This window comes from Bos mutus, chromosome 10 (assembly GCF_027580195.1).
Source record: "Bos mutus isolate GX-2022 chromosome 10, NWIPB_WYAK_1.1, whole genome shotgun sequence".
Classification (NCBI taxonomy): Eukaryota; Metazoa; Chordata; class Mammalia; order Artiodactyla; family Bovidae; genus Bos; species Bos mutus.
In genome coordinates, this window is record NC_091626.1 from 63,065,937 (window position 1) to 63,089,370 (window position 23,434).

Below are 23,434 nucleotides of genomic sequence, written 5' to 3' on the forward strand. Positions count from 1 at the left end.
CTACCACTGAGCCACCAAGGAAGCTCCTAGAAAATTGCACTTGACCTGAAGGCCACCCCCAGTGCACCCTGGCCAAAGACTGCTTATGACCTGTGGGTCCAGTTCTGTGGTGTTTTTGCTCAGGGAGTAGGCTGCAGCTGAGACTTCATCTTTGCTTAGCGCTTGTAACTGCCCTGTCCCAGCTTCCTTCACTGCCTTTCTCCTGAGAACACAAGCTCCACAGATCACACACACCTGAAGCCCTGTCTTGTGTCTGCGTGGGAGGAATCTGATATGAGACACAGTGCTAAGCTAGGGAGAAAGATATAAAAGAGTACATATTTTATGATGCACACTCAGGTGGTAAAGTAACGAAAAGTGAAGACATCCCAATGTCAGGATAATGTTCATCTCTAGTTCTGTTTCTTGATCTGCATGGCATTTACTTGAATGTTCACTTTATTATTTAAACAATATATGCACGTTTTATGCACCATTTTAGTATGTAATCAGTTTCCTAATGAAAGCTTCCCTTTAGACATAATCTCTGGTAATGTTATTCTGTGAATGAATGCCCTTTGCTTAGTTTTATTTCACAAAGAAACAACTGTTAGTCTTAGACCCAATAAGCATCTGCACGAGGATAAAGAAGCAGCTCCTCTGGAGGAGCATCTTTCCGTCATGGGCCAAAGGCTCTTTCACTGCCATTAATACTATGAGCATGTGAAGTAATGAGTTGTGATGACTGCCTGAACAGAAGTATTGTAACGGAAGTATTACAGATAACACGCTTTGGGGAGTTAGGTGTCAGTGATCTCAACTGAAAACATCTGAGAAACAGAGGTCAGAGAAACATTATGAATGGAGTCTTCTTTGAATATTTTTTGGTCATTTGGCCAGTATTTTCTGTTTTTTTTTTTTTGGTGGAGCAGTGGTTCTTGAAATTGAACATGCATGAGAATCACCTTAAAGCAGACTGCTGGGCCCAGCCCCAGAGATTCTGATTCTGCTGTTGTGGGGGCGGGGCTGGGGAATGTATGTTTCTAACAAGTTTCAGGTGAGGCTGAGGCTGCTGGTTCAGTATCAGGCTTTGAGACATGCTGGCCTAGAACACAGAAATCTTCAGTTAAATGAACAAGAAGGGCTGTGTGGCTAGTGAGTGACTCATACTGTTTTATTCGTGGGATGCCTTCTCTCCCCAAAAGCTTCAGGAGTACCTGGCTCAGTCAGCCTTTGGTGGACTTTTGGAACTAAGTTAATGGTCTTAATCACTGGCCCTTTATTAACATGGCTGGGTGATGGTTGTCATTGTTCAGTAGTGTCCAACTCTTTGCGACCTGGGTAATATATAATTAAAATCCACAGTTGACCCAGAACCTTCATTAGCATCGTAACAGCGATCTTCTATCCAGGTATACTGGCAATGTCAGGAAAAAAAGAAACAGACTTTTTTCAGAATTCTTCCCTCTCCTAACTTATTCCTGAGTATACTGAAAGAAGAATAAAGGCACAGCTGAGTCATAAGTTGGAATCCTCCCTATCAGCTCTACCTATTAAAAAGCTGTACAACTCACCTTTCCCTGGTGTGGCCTGAATTCAGCTCCTCCTCTCCTCTATCCCTCTCTGGTGGCCTGGTGCTTCTGGGCCTGCATATTTGGCTTTTTTGTGCTTCCTCCCACTAGAAAGATCATCAAAGGGGGCCCTTTCTTTTGAGCTGGTGCACTCCACGTACAGGCAAGCAGCCAGGCAAGCAAGTCCTTGTCTGCATGCTCAGTTGTGTCTGACTCTTTGCGACCCCTTCACTGTAGCCTGCCAGGCTCCTCTGTCCATGAAATTTCCCAGGCAAGAATACTGGAGTGGGTTGCCATTTCCTACTCCAGGGGATCTTCCTGACCCAGGGGTCGAACCAGTGTCTCTTGCATCTCCTGCATTGGCAGGCAGATTCTTTACCACTGTGCCACCAGGGAAGCCCAAGCAGGTCCTACTCATTTCCTTAACCAGCATGGTGGTCTAGTGCATGGACTGTACAACCTCATCAGGCCCCCATCTGCCCATCTGCAATTCATGCCACCAGCATGACCTCCCTCGAACTCCATTCTAGCTGCACCCTGGCTTCAAAATCTACAGTGAGAATATGGGCCCCACAAGAGCTCCAACCCTTCTCCCTGGACCCAACAGCCTTGACGGTGTGAAAACTGCATCTCTTTTCAGCTTCTTTTCCTGTCACCTCTGCTCATAATGCCCAAGCTACTACCAAACGGAGCTTCTAAGCCTGGACACGCCGTTCTCCTTTATTCCTGCATGGCTTTGCGCATATTGGTCCTTTAACTTGAAAGCTTGTCCTGCTTGCCTTTTCCCCTTGTTTTGTCAGCCCATTTCTATTCATTATTTTAAAAAAGAATTTCACATGGAAGAAAATTGTACTTATTATTTTAAAACTTGGAAAATATGAAGAATTATGGGGGAAATGTCCATAAAAAAGATAACTGTGGTCCACACTTTGCTTCTCTGGTTTATTTTTTCAAGGTCTTATACACACACACACACACACACACACACACATATATATATACTTTAATTATGGATCATACCTTAAAATAGTTTGTATCAGGTTTGTTCCACCTCATATGACACTGTAAGCTTTCCTCTCAATTTTTATAAATTATTTGAAAACATCTTGTTTATACGGCTGCATTATTTTCATATATGTGTGTGTATATATTATACATGAAGAGTCCGTCATTTAGATGGTTTCCTTTTCTTTTTTTTTGCTATTTTAAACAATGCTACAAGGAAGAGTTTTGCACATAATTGTGACAGCCCCTCTGATTATTTTCTGGAAAAGAATTCTAGAGTGGAGTCACTGGAATGGTAGAAAAGAACACGTTTAGGCTCTTGATATGCACTGCCAGGTTGCTATTGAGAAAATGTGAACAGGGCTTCCCTGGTGGCTCAGTGGTAAAGAATCTGCCTGCAATGCTGGAGACATGGTTCCATCCCTGATCTGGGAAGATCCCACAGGCTGTGAAGCAGCTAAGCCGGTGCACCACAACTGTTAAGCCTGTGCTCTAGAGCCCAGGAACCACAATTACTGAGCGCATGTGCAACAGCTACTGAAGCCCAAGTGCCCTAGAGCTTGTGCTGCCCAACAGGAGAAGCCACCGCAATGAGAAGCCTGCGCCCTGCAAGTAGAAAGTAGCCCCCACTCGCCACAACTAAAGAAAAGCTGGAACAGCAACGAAGACCCAGCACAGCCACAGATAGATAGATAGATAAATAAGTAATTTAAAAAAAAAAGAAAGAAAAGGTGGACAAATTTATAAACTCACCAGGGGAGCACCAGTGTTCTTTTTATTTAATAAGAGCCTTTCTGTTATTGACAGTCATAATTATTTTTGTGTGTGATCCTTGATAATTTGATTTTAATTTAGCATTTCTTTGGTTAGACAGGAATTCTTTTTTACATTTATTAACCATATGTATTTCCTCTCATGTGGACTATTTTAGTCCTTTCTTTAGTTTTCAACTGGAGTCAAAATTCCTACTCATCTTCAATACTTGACTTCGGTATCGTCTCACTGTGCAGTTCTGACAACCCTACAGAACTACCCCAAGTTAGGGTTAGTGACAACCCTACCCTATGTAACCCCGAGTTCAGATTTTCTCTTCTAATGGGACTCTGCATGCACATTTATTACTGGGATTTCCATACTCTGTTGTAACTGTTTACATGCTTATGTCTCCCACTGGACAAAGAGCAACTTATGGGCCAGAACTAAGTCTTATGTACTTTTTTCTTCAGCACCTAATTCCCTGGCACAAGGTATCTGTCAATTAAAACTTATTTAATAATATAATGAATAAATTAATGAGGATCATTGAAAAGTTGACTTCTGACTTAACAAGGATTTCATACAGATGGTGTATCTACATTGTGACAGAAAGAACCACTAATTCCTTGAATAAACATATGCAAAATTGTTTAAAGTAATGTATTTGCTAATGGGACAGTCTATAAAAACCCATTCTATTAAACTGCTAGAGAATGAAAGGCTGCTGGTAAACTTTTACTCAAAACAATGAAACAAAACCAAAACATGAAATTCTTTTCTTTCATTTGAAGAAAAGTAATTTTCTTTGCAAAATATTATAAAATTATGTTTATTGATTCATCTGGGAACTTTTCAAATGACCTTGACAATGATCATAACACTTTCCAAAAGGAGAGCATAAAAAAATGAACTTCCTCTGACAATAAAACACACAGGTAGTTACACATTAAGCACATAAGCAAGAGTTAAAGTTGAAAACAAGTGTATTTTGCATCACATCACACTCTCAATTATAATTTGTGTATTCCTGTATTTGACCATTTCACAGTTTTGGTACACACAAAACACACACACATATTTCCAGGTTAATACCACCTCTGAGATAAACCAGAGGTAAAAGCGGGGCTGCTGCTAACTCTGGTCTTTGGAAGGGATGGCTAAATGGGGGTCTCAGGCTATTCAAACATAGCTGGTTCTCCAGCTCAGAGTCTGTGTTGGGTATAAAGGGGCCCCACAGATGCCAAAAGCCCTCTGATACCCCCGTGTATTCTTCTACCCAAGGTGAAAGTTCTTCCCTGCAAGCTGTGTCTACAGTCTCTTGTTTGGTTTAACAGCTGCAGCTGTATTTCCCCCACTTTTCCCTTTTGGTCATAGTGTTGCTAACATTTGTAAACATGTACAATTAAATGTATTCTTAAAGTGCTTGGCTGTGCTCCATCTGAGCCACATCCTGCTCCAGCTTGAAACTGTATTTCTCAGGAACCTCCATAAGATCTTACCATCTCCACCAAGGGCAGAATATGGCTTTAACAGGTAGCTGTTAAGGTCATCGCCACCATGCTCAGCTGAGGCTGACTGAGTCCCTGTGAGCTTGTTGCTGTGCTGAATGCCCCGCTCTGTTATAGCCATTCGTAGTAAACATGCTTTCTGGGAAATTATACATCCCAGTCTTTCAACAAACGATAAATCCCTCCCCACCAAGGAATCCATCAATATGATAAGCCTACAAAATGGAAGTTCCAAAAAACTGAAACATTTTGTAGCCCACTCCCAAATTTTCATGCCTACGGACACCCTCCAAATAAGAAATTGGACTTAAAGGATAAAAGGCATTTTTTTCTTCTTTGGATTGTAGACCTTGCCTCTCATTTACTTATTTATACCTTTGGCTCTTCACACAAGGCAGTGAGCCTTCTCTCAGGGGTTGGCCAGAGAAGGATGCTCCAAATGCCTGATCTAGTTACATTTTCACCTCCCTTTTAGGAGGTGCATCTCTAATTCAGGCTGTAGTTGAATCAGTTGGCAAAGATAAGACTTAATTAGGGGCAATTGTGATACACAATACACAAATCAAGTTTCGCTAGAAATAAGGAGAATAAGAAAATTTAAGAACAACCTATTACATAATTGTAAACAGTGGTGTTTCTTCTGGATTTAAATAAAGACCCAGAGGCCTAAGGTCTCCTTAAAAAATTAGGGACAACAAGTACAAACATTGGAACAATCACTATAATTGCTTTAAGACTTTAAACACTGTTTGGGTTAGTTGCTAAGTTGCACTTGACTCTTTTGACACCATGGACTGTAGCCCATCAGGCTCTTCTGTCCGTGGGATTTCCCAGGCAAGAACAGTGGAGTGGGTTGCTATTTCCTTCTCCAGGGGATCTTCCCAACGCAGCGATCGAACCCAGTTCCCAACCCAGAGAATGAACCTGGGTCTCCTGCTTTGCAGGCAGATTCTTTAGCAACTGAGCTACCAGTTTAACTGGTATAACTCAAAATGAAAAACTATTATAACTATTATTAGTTATAATAATAATAGTTATTACATTATAACTCAAAATGAAAAACTCCACTGAACTGATTCATGAATACAGAGGGACAACACATTAAGAATGAACAAACAGTTTTGAAAATACATTTAGATATTTTGTTATGGAACATACCTTTTATGGATATAAATTATAAGATTTTTTTGTGGCTCATGGTTCTTTGCAGAAGATGAGATGTATTCTTGAGTTTATGAGAGAGGATAACATAGTTATAGACTGGATTCCATGTTAGTTTGGCAAGAATTGCTGTGCCAATTTCTATGTATAAGGGGCCTTATGAAAATCTTGCGAAAAAACATTCGAAACACTGATGTTCTGAAAATGATGAAAATCCAAGGGTCCACAATTGAGATCACAGAGAGAAAGCGCAAGGCTCGGAGGTCTTCAGTTTCTTCAGTGGTTCCATTTTGCTCAGGAACAGCTTTAAACGCTCCATAGTAAGCACGATACTGTTTTAAAGAAAAACATTAGATTAGGATAGCAAAAGGTCTATGGCTGCGATAAATTCCCTTACTTCACTTAGAAAACATTATTTTTCCATAAGAATATGGCAGTTTGCCTTGGGATATTCATTTTGGCCACTGTCATGGATGGGTGCAAGTGAGGAGCCAGGGAGGTGCAGGTCCTCCTGGAAGCCCCAGGCTAATCCCTGGAGCTACCCTGCCGGCAGTCAGAGCAGAATTAGCGTTACCTGGCCATGCAGAACTAGCGTTACCTGGCCGTGCAGAGGAAGAGCTGAAGTGGGACAGATCCAGTCCACTGAATTGTCTACAAACAGGGTCACCAGACTCCCAAAGATACTAAATTTCTTCCCTTCTTTCTTCTGCCTCCTTCCTGTTCTTGATTCTTAGCACAGAAATAAGTCACACGTGAAATGTCACATGTGTGGAGGCACCAATGAAACAGAAACTTCCCTTTCTCTGAACTTTTTTTATTGAAGTATAACTGATTTACGATGTTTCAGGTGTACAGCATATACATATATACACACACACACACATAGATGCATATATATACACATACACACATATATACATCTATGTGTGTATGTGTATATATATACATATATATGTGTGCGTGTGTGCATATATATATCCTTTTTCAGATTCTTTTCCATTATAGGTTACTATAAGATATTGAATATAGTTTTCTCTACAATACTGTAGGTCCTTTATCTATTTTATATATAGTAGTATATATCCGTTAATCACAAATCCCTTATTTATCCCTCCCTCCAATTTCTCCTTTGATAACCAATTTGTTTTCTATGTCTGTGAGTCCATTTGAAACAGAAACTTTTAATCAATGTGAAAAGACAGGAAATATTCCAGTGGAGGGGCTTCCCAGGTGGTGCTAGTGGTAAAGAACCCTCCTGCCAATACAGCAGATGTAAGAGACATGGGTTCAATCCCTGGATGAGGAAGATCCCCGGAGGAGGGCATGGCAACCCACTCCAGTATTCTTGCCTGGAGAATACTGGACAAAGGAGCCTGGTGGGCTACAGTCCATAGGGTCACACGGAGTCAGACAAGACTGAAGTGACTTGCATGCATGCATGCATGCATGCATTCCAGTGGAAAGACAGGAGACAACTCATGTAAATTAGTTATTCTTAGCACAGATGCTTATTTTTCTGTGGTTGGCATCCTCTTGTCAGACTAGGAAGAAACCTACAACATTCTAGGCAATATATTCAGGGACAGAAAGATAAGCCTACATACCCGTGCCCAGCCACTCCTATTGTCTTGCTCTTCCCTGAGGTCTCTGGCTTTTGGGTAGCCCTGCAAACTGCCTCATCCCTTTCCTGCCATTCAGTCAACACTGCTGTTTTGACCAGCACTGCAACTGCCTCCCACTTGGTTGGAGGCCAACTGCTTTTTCTCAATACCCTTACATCACCCAAGCCCACTGAGATTTTTAAATTTATAATGGGACAAAATAGACGCTAATGGACCAGAAAATATGCAAACTCAACATTAATGGGAGGGGATACAAATAAGTGCACAGACCAAACCCATTCAAGGCAGTCAGGGATATGAGAAGATGTATGTTCCCATAATTGTTTCCTTACCTTTTAATTCTTTTTTCAGTAGAGCATTTCAGTAGGCTCAGATACTCCCATCTAGTGCACTTAGGAAAACAGAGGTTATCTGGAAGCCCTCCCCCATTATAACTGTTTAATAACACAAAGAGTAATAATAATGGCTAATGCCCATACAGAATTTCATATTCCTAGGCACCATTCTAAGCATTTTACTTTAAAAAGTTTGTCTCATACTCACAAAAATCCTGTTAAGTATGTTCATTATCTCCATTTTACAGATGTGGAAATTGATCATGTGCCCAAATCCTACCTTTTTTCCAGGCCAACCTAAAGTATTACCTCCATTCAAAGCCTCTTTGAAGTGATGGTTAAGCTCATCAGCTTTAGAGTCTGACTATCCAGGTTAGATAGAATCCTCTCACTGGCTATGACATTTCAAGCAAGTTACTCTGTTTCTTCATCTATACAATGGGGACAATCGAACCTATTTTCCAGCATCGTTACAAAATTCGAATGAGATAATATGAGTAAAACCTCGAGAACAGGTCCTTGCATATAATAATAATAATTCAATAATTAGCTAGTATTACTGTTTTATCAATTAGGAGTTAATCCTTTCCTTTTCTAAACTCTTTTCTGGCCCTACTCACTCCCTCTCACACCCTGGATTATAGCTCTGTGGGCAGATGAGAGGTTTTTCTCATTTTAATTCCCTGCAATGAATTATAGTGCCTGGAATGTTGTAGGTTCCAGATCTGAGATGAATGAGTAAATGGATGGCAACAGGCTACACACTTCAGTTGATTGAAAAAGGAAACACTTCATATGACTTAAATCTTTATATTTGCTCCTTTCTCCTCAAAGTGGAGAAAAATATAATTCTTACTATTTGAGAATGCTTGATTAGTTGGCATCTGGGTAACTGAACAATGTTTAAATTATGAAGACAAATCATTTTATTTCTATTCAGTATTCATCAATATCAATTTTCTTGCATATTAAGTTATTTTAATTGATATTTTCAAGTCACTTGATTTGTATTAGAAATGTAATATTTATTCTATGAATGGCCTTTTAATTTTATTTATTTTGGGGGTTTACTGAAATTATGACAAATTTGTTCACTCTGATAGTGATCAAAATACATACTCTATTCAAGATATCTGTTTGAACACTATCTAGACTTTCAAAAAATTTCTGATGATCAATAGTATTCCCTAGAAGATACTTTATATAACTGCTCCTATAAGAGAGGGTTGACTAAGAAACATACTCAGAATATACAACGGGCTTGTTTAGAGAATGCAGTCCATTACAGGGAAAATCAGATGGGAAGAGTGCCCTCTGCTGAAACTAGGGATCCATGAAAAAATGTTGCTGTTGCCAGCTCTCTGGATACTTAGCCCTGATTTGCTAACTCCTGCTTCAGAGTGTGGTTCTTCAAATGTGATCTCTACATCAGCAGATGAAGTGGAGGATGCTGAATTCTTCAAAAATGTCTGAATCAGCAACTGGAGAACAGGGCCAGCCAGCTATGTTTTTAAAAGTACTGCTGATGAGTCTGAGTGTGCTAAAGTTTGAAAACCATTGCTAACTATCTCCACCTATATCTTAATCTCTTTGTTTATATAGCTATATATTTATTTATTTTGGGGAGTTCCGATCCTAATTCAGACAACTATTGGCCCAATACTAAGACCTTCATTTAAGGGGGAAAATCACATTATATGTCACTTTCATCTACCCTTGAAAGTAATGTCCAAAACTGCTACACTGCCATAAGAAACTTAACTTTCCTATTCACATAAGTCTCAGGGCTCCAAAAACATGGACTTGACAATGAATTTATTTAAACGTTGTTCATGTTGAACAAGTACACTGTGGAGTCAGGAGAGAAAGAGGAGCAATACTTCTAGCCTCAGCCACTCCTAGAAGTCTTAGCAGGGATCACAGGAAGAAATACCTTCAAAACGAGGAAGTAATTCAATCTGCACCACAACCTGCATCAGTTAATTGAAACACAAAATAATGGCCCACCTCGCTTGCCAAGGTAGAAACAACACCGGTCGAGACAGGTTATCAGAGCGTCACAACTAGTTGAAACCTTCCTCCACACCTGCTAGTCCAAACAGCCTTTCCGCCTCTGCAGCCACCACTCCCTGCAGCGGCAGCACGGGAAAGGGCGTCCTCCACTCCTCAAAGTTTACACACCAGTTAAAAAAAAAAAAAGACTAAACTAAACCTACGCTTTTAGTCACTCGCGTCTGCAAATCAGTTTGGCAGGATTACACCTTCTCTTATTCCCTTTCCATACCAACACCGGGGGCGGGGAGGTAGGTGGGGTGGGAAGAACGCCCAGATGTCATTTGCGCATTTCTGATGCCACTAAAATCATGGGCAGGTGTAATGAAATAAAACCTCGCATAGCCATTGGAAAGTGGGAAAGGACTCGTACTGCCGAGGAGAAACCAAGTTCTGCTTCCCAAGTTCTGAGGTGCAAAAATGGTCCTGAGACCTTCTCAGAGCACTGGAGAGGTTCTGCCGGACTAAGGGGACACAGTCCGGTTCCTGCTTTTCCTAAATTTCTGTGGCTTTACCTCTTTTCGCTCAACAAATCGGATTCTATCTACTGAGGACTGCGGAGGGAACGGAAACTGATCCGCGGAACGCGGGAACACACCCTCCGGGGTCTGGGCGCAGCTTCTCTTGCACCGCACCCAACACGCCCCACCCGTCCCTCTCCTCTCCTGCGGCCCACCGCGCGTCAGTCTCCTGCAGCTTTAGCGCGGACAACTCACAATTAAAGGCAGGGAGCACATGGTGAAGAGCACCGTCATGAGGGCTAGCAGCAGGAGGTGATCCAGCTCCTCCAGGTGCAGCGGGGTCGCCTCCCTCTCGCCGGCGCCCGGCTCGGCGCGTTCCCTGGAGCCAGGGCGCAGGAGTCCCCGCAGCCGCAGGTGCATGGCATAGAGGTTGCGCATGGCGCTCAGGTTGCACAGCACGATGGCGAGCACCAGCAGCAGCATGAGGCTGGCGTAGAGCACCGAGTAGCTCAGCACCGACAGCGAGCGCTCCTCGTGAACCATCTGGAAGAAGCACCAGGTGCCAGGGCAGTACTGCACAAACTTCCCAAAGCCCACCAAGGGCAGCGCGCAGAAAGCGAGGCAGAAGGCGCCCACCACCGGCGCCACCATTGCACCCCGGCGCGGGGTGAGGTGCTGTCGATGGAAGAAGGGGTGCCCCAGGGAGAGCCAGCACTCCAGGGCCATGGCCAGCAGCTGCAGCGTCGAGGCGAGCCCGAAGAAGGACATGATGAAGGCGAAGGCTTGGCACAGAGAGCTGTCCGATCCGGGCACCAGCTCCCGCAGGCTCCGGTTCTGCGCGTAGGCGGACAGCACGAAGGGGCTCACTAGACACTTGCCCAGGAGGTCTGTGATCGTCAGGCCGAACACCAGCACGTAGAAGACGGAGGGCGGCGGGCGCGGCGAGCGCGGCGGGCACGACCCCAGACCGGAGCGCGCCAGGAGTCCCAGGGCCAGCAGGTTGCCCACGAGGCCCGTGCTGAAGAGCACCCCGCCCATCGTCGCCGAATTGCCCTTCTCCACCGACGTGGTGTTGTGGCAGCGGTAAAACAGCGGCCTCATGACCGGCGGCCCGGCGAGCCGGAGCGGAGGCTGCGGGAGGACCGGGGCCACGGGGGTCCGGGTGCAGAGAAGCCTCCCGGCCGCTCTGCGCGCGTCTCGGCCGAAGAGGTTGCGCCGCCGAGGAAGCTCCGCGGGCGGCGGGGTGTTTCCCAAGGCGCCTCCTATCCAAACTCTCTGGTCACACCCCGCCCCTCGGGGCGGGACGCGCGGAGGGGTGCGCAGCTGCCAGTGGCTTTGCAGGACGCTCTGGGTCCTGAGCAGAGAGACAGACCCTCAAAGCCCAGAGTCGGGGGACAAAAAGAAGTAGGTAGCCTCTCAGCGTCCAAGGCCATCCCTTCTTGCGAGGCAAGAGAACGTACTGAAATGGAGGGGAAATTAAGCGGCAGCCACGAGGGTGGAGAGGGGTGAGAGGAAGTGGTGGTGGTAGGACTCTGAAGTCGAGCGTCGCTGGGGTGCTCAGAAAACGCGATACTACTTTTCTTTTATTTACTTATTAAATTAATTTGTTTATTTTACTTTAAAATATTGTATTGGTTTTGCCATACATTGACTTGAATTCGCCCTGAGTGTACATGTGTTCCCCATCCTGAACCCTCCTCCCTCCGCCCTCCCCATCCCATCCCTCTGGGTCATCCCAGTGCACCAGCCCCGAGCACCCTGTATCATGCATCAAACCTGGACTGGCGATTTGTTTCACATATGATATTTTACATATTTCAGTGCCATTCTCCCATATCATCCCGCCCTCGCCCTCTCCCACAGAGTCCAAAAGACTGTTCTATACATCTGTGTCTCTTTTGCTGTCTCGCATACAGGGTTATCGTTACCTTCTTCCTAAATTCCATATATATTCGTTAGTATACTGTGTTGGATGTGAAAGTTGGACTGTGAATAAAGCTGAGTGCCGAAGAATTGATGCTTTTGAACTGTGGTGTTGGAGAAGACTCTTGAGAGTCCCTTGGACTGCAAGGAGATTCAACCAGTCCATTCTGAAGGAGATCAGCCCTGGGATTTCTTTGGAAGGTATGATGCTAAAGCTAAAACTTTGGCCACCTCATGTGAAGAGTTGACTCATTGGAAAAGACTCTGATGCTGGGAGAGATCGGGGGCAGGAGGAGAAGGGGACGACAGAGGATGAGATGGCTGGATGGCATCACTGACTCGATGGACGTGAGTGTGAGTGAACTCTGGGAGTTGGTGATGGACAGGGAGGCCTGGCGTGCTGTGATTCATGGGGTCAAAGAGTCAGACACGACTGAGCGACTGAACTGATACTGTATTGGTATTTTTCTTTCTGGCTTACTTCACTCTGTATAATAGGCTCCCGTTTCATCCACCTCATTAGAACTGATTCAAATGTATTCTTTTTAATGGCTGAGTAATACTCCATTGTGTGTATGTACCACGGCTTTCTTATCCATTTGTCTGCTGATGGACATCTAGGCTGCTTCCATGTCCTGGCTATTATAAACAGTGCTGCAATGAATATTGGGGTACATGGCGACACTAGTTTTGACTTTAGTGCTTTGAGGAGGGGAAAAGGTAACCAACCTTCACGTTAACACCTGTGCCCTGAAACAGGGTCTTCTAGATCCTGGGATAGGAAAATGAGCTTCATTCCCTAGGTGAGGAAACACACCTTGGAAGGTCAAGTCACCTCTTAGGGTGACAGAGCTAGTAGTTGGTCGAGCTGTACCTGAAACCCGGATCTGCTATTGAGAGAGTCTGTCTTGCTTCCATGGTTTGTCCTCTCAAGATTTCAGGGAAGTGACTCCAGGGAAAACCAACAGGAGATGTTGGGTGGCATGAATCACAGTGGCTGTGTAGACATGGTGAGAAGAGGATGGTTAAGAACGCTGATAATATCAGACCTGGGTTTAAGTCCCGGTTCTACTACTCATTGCTGGTGTGATCCTGAGAGACTTGCTTAACCTCGCGAGAAGTAACAATCTAACAGCTTGTTTGCCTCTTGGGAAACAGGGATAACGTGTGTAAAGTGCAGACACATAGGAAGTGCTGAGTATAGTACATTTATCAGGATTCTCCCCTGTTTTAGGGAGGCTGTTTTAGTAGCTAAAATGTTTAGCTGCAATCTTGAGCATGGGTTTCAAAACCAGAAAATAGGAGACTTAGTTTAGTGCTTTTTCACTCAGGTTTGTGACTACTAGAAAACATTTCTTCTCTTCTGGCCTTTGACTTGGTTGCATTGGAGAGGCAAAGGAGTTAAATCGTGTAAGTGTGATAATAACTTTAATTAACGCTTGATACCCTGTGAGAGTGGAGAAGGAAATGGCAAACCACTCCAGTATTCTTGCCTGGAAAATCCCATGAACGAAAGAGCCTGGAGGGCTACAGTCCTCGGGGTCACAGAGTCCAACATGACTGAGCGGCTAACACACACCATGTGAGAGAAACTGGCTTGAGTGTATAAATTTGAGTGGGATGACCAGGGCCCTATTACATAAACAAGTAAATTATGCCTTGGCTTGAAGAAACTAATTTTTAGGCTCAGTGCCTGTTCTGATGGACAGACTCAGAGAGAAAGACTATTGGGCTTAAGATGTAAAAGCCTTAAGGGTAGCAGGAAAAGCTGCTTTCAGACTGAAAGCCTGGCCAGTAATTCAGGTCATGGGGTGGAGATGAAGAGTCCACACTTTGGAGTTAGACAGTTCTGAACTCCATCATTAGCTGTGTAAACTGGGAGTTATTTTACTCAATTTCCCTTGAGTCTCATAAATAGAATATGGGACTTATGCTGACCTTGTAGGGTTATTGTGAAGCTGGGAAAGCATAGGGCATTTGTCATAGAGTAATAAAAATACTGAGAGCTAACATTCACAGGCCCTTGTTTATATATGTGGAACCCTCTGTAATCCTTTCAGATATGTTCACTCAATTAATAGGTCTTCGGGGGCTTAGTTACTTTCTCCCTCTCCTTCCTACCACCTCTCATGCCTACTTCCAGCCCCTAAAGAATAATGATGGATTTAGAAGAGCTCCATTTGCATTGATAAAGTGGAAGAAGCAGCAGTCTCAATAACCAAAGGGCATAAGAATCTGATGAATCTGAGGTCTGCTCTCTAGACAGAAACACACACACCGGCACAATTTATACCAATTTCAGTGTTTTCACAGTTTCGTGAAAGAATGAGGCCCAGAGGAAGCCCAGTGGACTCTCTAGCTTAAGAATCTTCCTCTAATGATGTTGTATAGGGATGTTCTCTGAGGTGTACCTATTCTTTTTTTTTTTCTCTTTTTGCAGTCTTATTTTTCTCTTCCAGCTGCCTTGACCTCTACAGCCCTTCTGATAATGTAAACACCCTTTTAGAAACAACTGTAAAGTGGGACTGAAGGGGCACTGTGGATCCTTGACATGATCTCTGTATTTCATGTTTCAAAGGTTGATGGGTTTGAACGGGTATAATTCAGGAAACCACATGCTTCCTCCTGACCAATGTAGCTGGCCTTTACCACGGGGTTTCCGGCCTGTTCTGCCTGTTCCCTCTGGTTCATCCTGCCCTGTTTTCAGACTTAACTTTGGAGTATCCTGTCCCTCCTCCTAAGGAATCTTGTTTTACAACTTCACTCTTCAGCCCAGAAAAGAATCATTTGTTCATTCATCAATTTTGCTCATTCATTTTTGAGCTTTTACTTTGTGCCAAGCATGGGGGGTGAGTTGTGTGGGCTTTGAGGAACATACAGCGAAGAGAGAAGGCCAGTGACTGTCATGTGATTTTTTACATGGTTACATTGATACATTTTTGTATCAGTTTTCAGAGTAACTAGGCTAAGTCATCCCCACCCCCCCTACCCCCAGCAAAAGAGAAACTTTAATGAAAATATCTTGGGTCCAGTTACACAGTAAAGGTACCTTCATTGTTTACAGAGCTTGGAGAAGGCAATGGCACCCCACTCCAGTACTGTTGCCTGGAAAATCCCATGGACAGAGGAGCCTGGTAGGCTGCAGTCTATGGGGTTGCTAAGAGTCAGACACGACTGAGGGACTTCACTTTCACTTTTCACTTTCATGCATTGGAGAAGGAAATGGCAACCCACTCCAGTGTTCTTGCCTGGAGAATCTCATGGACGGAGAAGCCTGGTGGGCTGCAGTCCATGGGGTCGCACAGAGTTGGACACGGCTGAAGCGACTTAGCAGCAGCAGCAGCAGCAACCACGCTGCTTATTTGGGTTACAAGAAAAATTTACTGGAAAAATATATATGGTATAATGTAAGCTGCTAAGTCACTTCAGTGATCCCATGGATTGCTGCCTAGCAGACTCCTCCGTCCATAGGATTTTCCAGGCAAGAGTACTGGAGTGGGGTGCCATCGCCTTCTCCAATAATGTAAGCAGACACATCTAAATATATAATTGTATGATGATTTTGTAAATATAAAGACTGCATATGCTCATGGATAAGAACTAGAAGTTGACATAGGCACATAAAACATGAAGTTAAACTTGAGAAGTGATGGTAGAAAATTTCTTTTTAAATTTGTGACATTTTTAATACAGTATCTGTAATAATTATCTGAAAAGATTTTAAACAGAAAACAAGTATATGCTCATGACAAGATTTTAGGAAGGGAAGAGTAGGAAAAAGAGTAGTATTTCCTGGATCCATCCTGACTGTCCTTACCCATCCCTCACTCCCACTGAACTCTAAAGTGATATTCTGGGCTGGGAGATTGTGAAGAGCAGAGAATACAGAGGAGGAAAGCTAAAGAGTAAAGAACAAACTTAACTAATGATTTTAGAGTGTCTGCTGTGTGCTAGTGGCCATGCTGGACACTATGCACACGCAGGGGTGAGGGGATGGCATGTATATCAGTGTGGAAGTGATGGAGGGAGGGGAGCGTCTTTGCAGTCGTACTGTGTGAATTCACATCTCAGCTTTACCCCCTTGCACAGCATCGTACCCTTGAGCAACCTTCTAACTTTTATAAACCTGTTCCCTTGTCTGTGAAAATGGACTGAGGAGGAGTCAGCGTACTGAATTCAATGAACACATATGGTAATGTTGTGGCTTAAATAAAAATACTCTTCATGGAGCTATCATTCTTAGCCTTGGCTGTACATAATGTATTCTTTTTTAATTGAAGTATAGTTGATTGACAGTATTTCAGGTATATAGCAAAGTGATTCAGTTAAGAGGTTTATAAACCTGTAACCCATTTTGATATCTTTTGCTGCCAAAGCGAGTGATTAAATCCTCCAGAGATTCTGAGGAGTGGGTATGTGTGTCTTGGCTGACCTCAGTGGACTTTCTGTGTCCACGTGTAAATCAGGATCAATGTCTCTGTATGTTTGGGTCTTGGAGAAAACATATTCTGAGTTACGGCTTGGCTATAGATTCAACCCTAAAGATCAGAATGAAGTTTTGAGAATGCTTTTGTGTGATGATGAGCTGGGAATAAACAAATGGTGAAATATACATTTGTTAACCCAGTTATAGGTTAGACAGCCCCCTGATTACTGAGATTTTCTAGCAGTTTGCTCGTGGTTCTAAGCAATATTGTTGGTAGGTGTGGCTGGTTTGCAGATGCTGAGATGGAGGCTGGCATGTAGGATATTCATTAGGGAGTGCTTGGGGGATTAACACCTGTGAAAGAGAAGGAACAGAAACAGGCCTGAGTCAAGGGAGGAGTCAGGCTGTGATCCAGTTTCTGTAAAAGGCCTGAACCAACCTGAGCGGAAGCTCAGAAGCTGAAAGGGGTCCTCAGAGTCGCCCTGAGCTGGGGAGTGAGGGCCTTATCACATTGGGTAGGGTGGGCCAGACACTGGGGACCCAGGGAAGGGCACATGGCTTTGGGTGCAGCAACTCTTTTGAGACCTGGAGGGGGCTTCCCTGGTAGCTCAGAAGGTAAAGAATTTGTCTGCATTGCAGGAGACCTGGGTTCTATCCCTGGGTCAGGAAGATGCCCTGGGAAAGGGAATGACTACCCGCTCCAGTATACTTGTCTGGAGAATTCCATGGACAGAAGAGCCTGGTGGGTTATAGTCCATGGGGTCGCAAGAGTTGGACATGACTGAGTGACTAACACTTAACTAATACCTGGAGGGAGCTGACAGCCAAGGGCAGTGTACCAGTAGCTGGAGGAGTAAGCCCTTTAGTTTGGAGGGAGATCTGGGTGGTGTGTCAAAGCATCCGCTACCTGGATGGTACTGGTAGGGATCTCAGCTGAGACCTGGAGGCTCTTAGGCTTCACCCACATTTACCTCAGGTTTAACGAAGCCTCCCCAAACTTCTTTGTGGTGTCCCAGGCAGGTTAGGCCAATGCCTAGGTTATAGCATTCCAAAATTATTTTTTGTTATTCATACTTTTTTGTGTGTGATCTAGCTTTCCTCAGCATAGTCTTGGATTTTTCTTTCTTCAGATTCTTCCCAGAAGTCACCCTCATCCCCAAACCTAAGAAACCCATTCTCTTGGCCTCCCAGAAAGTCCTGTTGCATTTACTGTATTACATTGTGTTGTGTGTTTGCACATTGGGTTGTGAGTCTCTCATGAGCAACCATGTCTTATTCAACTTTCTCCCACATGTCCCAGCACACACTGCTAGGCATACAATAAATATTTACTAAATGAGCAAATAACCAAAATAGCTTTTTTAAATTTATTTATTTATTTTGTTCTGAGAGCCTATCCTGAATCTGAAACAATTTTCATCTTTCCTTCTAAGAAGCTAAGATATTCTTCTGTATTCAGCTGCCAGGCAGAAAGCCCAGGGTCAAACAAATTTAAGTTGTATGCATACGCAAGGCTGAGTCTCAAAATTATTTTGTATATCTGTCTGTGGCTCTGGAGGAAGACCTAAAGGAAATAATGGAGACTGGATTTTTTTAAAAATTGGAGATAGTTGCTTTACAATGTTGTGTTAGTTTCTGCTGTACAGCAAAGTGAATCAGCTATATGTGTACATATGTCCCGTCTTTTTTAGACTTTCTTCCCATTTAGGTCACCACGGAGCACTGAGTGGAGTTCCCTGTGCTATGCAGTAGGTTCTCATTAGTTAATTTTAACTGATGGCTGTGCTGGGTGTTCGTTGCTGTGTGTGGGCCCCTTTTCTAGTTGCAGCACTGGCTTTCTCTAGTTGCAGTGAGCTGGGGCTACTCTTTAGTTTTGGTGTGTGGGCTTCTCATTGTGGTGGTTTTTCTTGTGGCAGAGCACGGGTTCTAGAGTGCATGTGGGCTCAGTCGTTGTGGCTAACGGGCTTAGTTGCTCTGTGGCATGTGGAATCCTCCTGGGCCAGGGATCAAATCTGTGTCCCCGGCATGGGCAGGCCAATTTTTAACCACTGAACCACCCAGGGGAGCCTGGTTATTTATTTATTTTATATGTAGTAGTCAATCTCAATCTCCCAAGAGACTGGCTTTTGAAATCAATTGTTTTTCTCTATCTGTGCTAAGTTGTATGAAAGATTGTTGTTGTTCAGTTGATCAGTTGTGTCCAGCTTTTTTTGACCCCATGGACTGCAGCATGCCAGGCTTCCCTGTCCTTCACCATCTCCTGGAGCTTGCTCAAACTCATGTCCATCGAGTCGGTGATGCCATCCAACCATCTCATCCTCTCTCATCCCCTTCTCCGCCTGCCTTCAGTCTTTCCCAGCATCAGCATCTTTTCCAGTGAGTCAGCTCTTTGCATCAGAGTATTGGAATTTCAGCTTCAGCATCAGGCCTTCCAAAGAATATTCAGGATTGATTTCCTTTAGGGTTCACTGGTTTGATCTCCTTGCAGTCCAAGGGACTCTCAAGAGTCTTCTCAATAGTTCAAAAGCATCAGTTCTTCGGCACTCAGTCTTCTTTACAGTCCAGCTCTCACATCAATACATGACTATTGGAAAAACCATAGCTTTGACTATATGAACCTTTGTTGGCAAATGTCTGCTTTTTAATACACCATCTAGGTTTGTCATAGCTTTCCTTCCAAGGAGCAAGCATCTTTTAGTTCCATGACTGCAGTCACCATCTGGAGTGATTTTGGAGCCCAAAAAAGTAAAGTCTGTCACTGTTTCCATTGTTTCCCCATCTATTTGCCATGAAGTGATGGGACTGGATGCTATGATCTTTGTTTTGTTTTTTTTTATCTTAGTGTTTTGAATGTTGAGTTTTAAGTCAGCTTTTTCATTTTCCTCTTTTACCTTCATCAAGAGGCTCTTTAGTTCCTCTTTGCTTTCTGCCATAAGGGTGGTATCATATGCATATCTGGGGTTATTGATATTTCTCCTGGCAATCTTGATTCCAGCTTGTGCTTCATCCAGCCTGGCATTTCACATGATGTACTCTGCATATAATTTAAACAAGCAGGGTGACAATATACTGCCTTGATGTACTCCTTTCCCAATTTGGAACCAGTCCATTGTTCCATGTCCTGTTCTAACTGTTGCTTCTTGACCTGCATACAGGTTTCTCAGGAGGCAGGTAAACACGTGGGTAAATCTAAATAAATATATCCTATACAAAAAACAATCATAAAGCCTTGTGTAGTTTAAATATGTATAGAATTAAATGAATGATGACAATAGCACAGGAGGCATGGGGGTAAATGGAGTTAAAATGTTTTAAGGTTTTAGCATTATGTAGGAAGTGATAAAGTATTAATATATACACTATAAAATAATAAGTCAACAATGCATGTCATACTCTATAGAGGAACTCTCTAGAGGAACATACTGTCTAGTTAAATAATAGTAAAAAAGTATATAACTAATAAAGAAGAAAATGCACCAACATAAAATATTCATCTATTTCAAAAGAAGGAAAAAAGAAAAAACATAAAATATAAGAAACTAATAGTGAGATGGTAGAAAACTTAAATGTATCATCCATAATATAAAGTGTAAGTGAATTAAAGTCACTGAAGACTTTTAATTTTGAAAAAGATTAAGCTGCTTCTCACTGGTTAGAAGCACATAGAACATAGTAGGTACAGTGAAACTAAGAAAGTTAGCAATTTATGCATCATTTAAAATTAAGTTAAATAATTTTTGCAAACTACAGACATCTCTTCTGCCTCTTGTTTTTCCAAACAAGATCTCCCATGTTTTGAAACATCAACTGGCAGTGAGGAGATAGAGTGAATAAAAGGAAAACTAAACCAAAAAAGGGAAAGGACTTACATACAGCTCTTTAAAAAACTGACTTATATTGCCTTTGTGAAAGGCTGGTGATTAAATATTGAATAAAAGCCAGGTAACTCATATTTTCAAGATATTAAAAAAGAAAGATGTTAGCACATCAATTCATGCCAATTAAATGAACATTAGTATGGCTTTTGAACGTAGGTTCTGGGATTCATGGCTAGATAGAGGCCATTTGGGAGCGATGTTTATTGTAAGTCTCTCAAACTTGGACTCCTGTTCAAATGCCCAAAGATTAATAAATTTGTAAGAACTTTTAATGTTACACGTTCATTTAAATAATTTAAAACATTTGTATAAGTCTGTTCTGGCTAGTTAACATGACCTAGTACTGTTCCCACGTTTCTGTTCATAATCACATGGTACCGAGGCCTTACGATGTCATAGCACAGTGTAAAAAGAAATGTTTCACACTTACTACAATAAACAGAAACTGTGGACGAATCACTTTACCACGTGGCACATAATGATATAGGTGTGCAGAACCCAATAGAAACTTCAAGCCGACAGTCAATTCCAATTTTCAATGGATGCTTTTGGTAGATCTGCCCACTTTGCAAATACCATCAGCATCAAATGTAGTAGTACAAACCCAATGAAGACTTCTCTGTTAAATTTGTATTTTGGGGTACACACAAACAAATGAGCCACCAAAATCATAGATCTGGGGCTTAAAATGAGTTCACTATAAAAAGGAAAAATAGCAAAACATGAATGATGATAGTGATTCATAACCTTGAAGACCACGTTGTAGAGAGCTATAGCTGGGCTCCCTTCAGTTCAGTTCAGTCGCTCAGTCGTGTCCGACCCTTTGCGACTCCATGAATCGCAGCACACCAGGCCTCCCTGTCCATCACTAACTCCCAGGCTCCCTTCACTATGGTCCAAATGAGAGCTTGGCAACAGCCATAAAAATGTCCCAAACAAGTAACCACAGGGATTCATGCCTTGGGTATCTTGACAAAAGGGAACCCTTGATGCTCTAGGGAAGAGCAACATCAACTGACAGGAGTGTGCCCAGACTCTGGGTCCTTAGGAGATGAAGACAAGAAAACCAAGAAACAATGTTTCCTTCTGGGAGTTGCATCCTATAAAACAGCAACAAACTGTTTAAAGTATGTAGGTAAACTGGGTCTCTGTGACCAGCTCCAAGAGCTGAGCTCTAAACCTAAGGAGCCAAGCTTTAGTGGAGAAGAACAGCTAAAACAGACTCCTACACACCAGAGGCACAGAAGGGGAATGGTGATCATTTGAAACAGCAACAATAGCAAAAATAACAGCACTTAAGGAGACTTTATTTTTTGGGCTCCAAAATCACTGCAGATGGTGACTGCAGCCATGAAATTAAAAGACGCTTACTCCTTAGAAGGAAAGTTATGACCAACCTAGATAGCATATTGAAAAGCAGAGATATTACTTTGCCACCAAAGGTCCATCTAGTCAAGGCTATGGTTTTTCCAGTGGTCATGTATGGATGTGAGAGTTGGACTGTGAAGAAAGCCGAGCGCCAAAGAATTGATGTTTTTGAACTGTGGTGTTGGAGAAGACTCTTGAGAGTCCCTTGGACTGCAAGGAGATCCAACCAGTCCATTCTGAAGGAGTTCAGCCCTGGGATTTCTTTGGAAGAAATGATGCTAAAGCTGAAACTCCAGTACTTTGGCCACCTCATGTGAAGAGTTGACTCATTGGAAAAGACTCTGATGCTGGGAGGGTTTCGGGGCAGGAGAAGGGGACGACAGAGGATGAGATGGCTGGATGGCATCACTGACTCGATGGACATGAGTCTGAGTGAACTCCGGGAGTTGGTGATGGACAGGGAGGCCTGGCATGCTGCGATTCATGGGGTCGAAAAGAGTTGGACACGACTGAGTGACTGAACTGAATTGAACTGAAGGAGATTTGAGTCTAGCTCAAAATTTTTTCCCTAAAACTAAAAACATGAGTGTCAAACACAACTTAGTAGATGAAATGAAGAAGTTGCTTTCTTTTAAGACAGAGATGCTTTCTTTGGCTGTCTGGTTGTTTATTCAAAAGTTCAGCTCCTTTTGTGTATTATGGTTGGAATGGTTCATAGCCTCTTTCTGGACCCCTGAGAGATTTGGGTTTTGGACCTTAATTCTCTGTGGCTACCCAGGTATGTTTTTCAAACTTCTTACACTGTTCCTAGGATTTAGAAAACTTGACATGCCCCTGAAAACTTGCCTGCAGCCTTGCATCGGCATGCTGCTCCTCAGGCAGCTCGGCTGTCTCCCCACTGTGGGGTCAGGAATGCAGGTGCAAGACCCTTGGAGGGCTTTGCTTGAGGTTCTTTTACTTGTCCAGGGCTGCATTCCCAAGGCCTCTTCCTGGGCTCTACAGGTACTTCACCTCCCTTTTCTCTTCACAACTTTTCCATTAGTATTAATAGTACTTCATATTAATGACTTGCAATCTACATACATGTGACCCTAAATTTTAGAGTTCTAGAATTTATGTCCGTGATTTTTATATATTCCAGTTCTTTTGTGAAGTTCTCTATCCTATCATGCATTTTTACTGAACATTTTAATCACAGTTATTTAAGTCCATGGCAGATCATTCTAATATCTGAGTTGTCTGTAAGTATATTTCTATTGTCCGCTTTTTCTCTTGGTACTGCCTGATCATTTTTTAATTGAATGATGAACGTTGTGTAAAAATTCTGTAGAAGCTTTAATGAAGTTATCTTTCTCCAGGCAGGGTTCACTTATCTTTTAGAGGATAACT

General features: G+C 43.0%; 1 protein-coding gene and 1 long non-coding RNA gene across 5 annotated transcripts in view; one reads left to right on the forward strand and one right to left on the reverse strand.

Annotated features, from left to right (window-relative positions):
• Positions 1-881: 881 nt before the first annotated feature.
• On the reverse strand, positions 882-11,561 carry PTGDR (prostaglandin D2 receptor). Its single transcript, XM_005894541.2, has 2 exons — positions 10,706-11,561; positions 882-6,312 (listed from the first exon to the last, which is right to left on the reverse strand). The coding sequence occupies exons 1-2, from the start codon at positions 11,549-11,551 to the stop codon at positions 6,073-6,075; spliced, it is 1,086 nt and encodes a 361-aa protein (XP_005894603.2). The 5' UTR covers positions 11,552-11,561; the 3' UTR covers positions 882-6,072.
• An 875-nt stretch (positions 11,562-12,436) lies between these two features.
• LOC138989404 (uncharacterized) overlaps positions 12,437-23,434 on the forward strand; it is a 172,797-nt gene continuing 161,799 nt past the window's right edge. For all 4 annotated transcript variants that reach the window (XR_011465674.1, XR_011465672.1, XR_011465673.1 and 1 more), the window contains exon 1: positions 12,437-12,574. This is a non-coding gene — a long non-coding RNA (uncharacterized lncRNA). The remainder of the gene's footprint in view (positions 12,575-23,434) is intronic.

Bases quoted from the DNA above. Each gene is read 5' to 3' on its own strand.
- PTGDR (XM_005894541.2), bottom strand. From the start codon at position 11,551: ATGAGGCCGCTGTTTTACCGCTGCCACAACACCACGTCGGTGGAGAAG. The intron at 6,313-10,705 runs GTGAGTTGTCCG...TCTTTAAAACAG, and splicing joins TGTGCTCCCTGCCTTTAATT to TATCGTGCTTACTATGGAGC.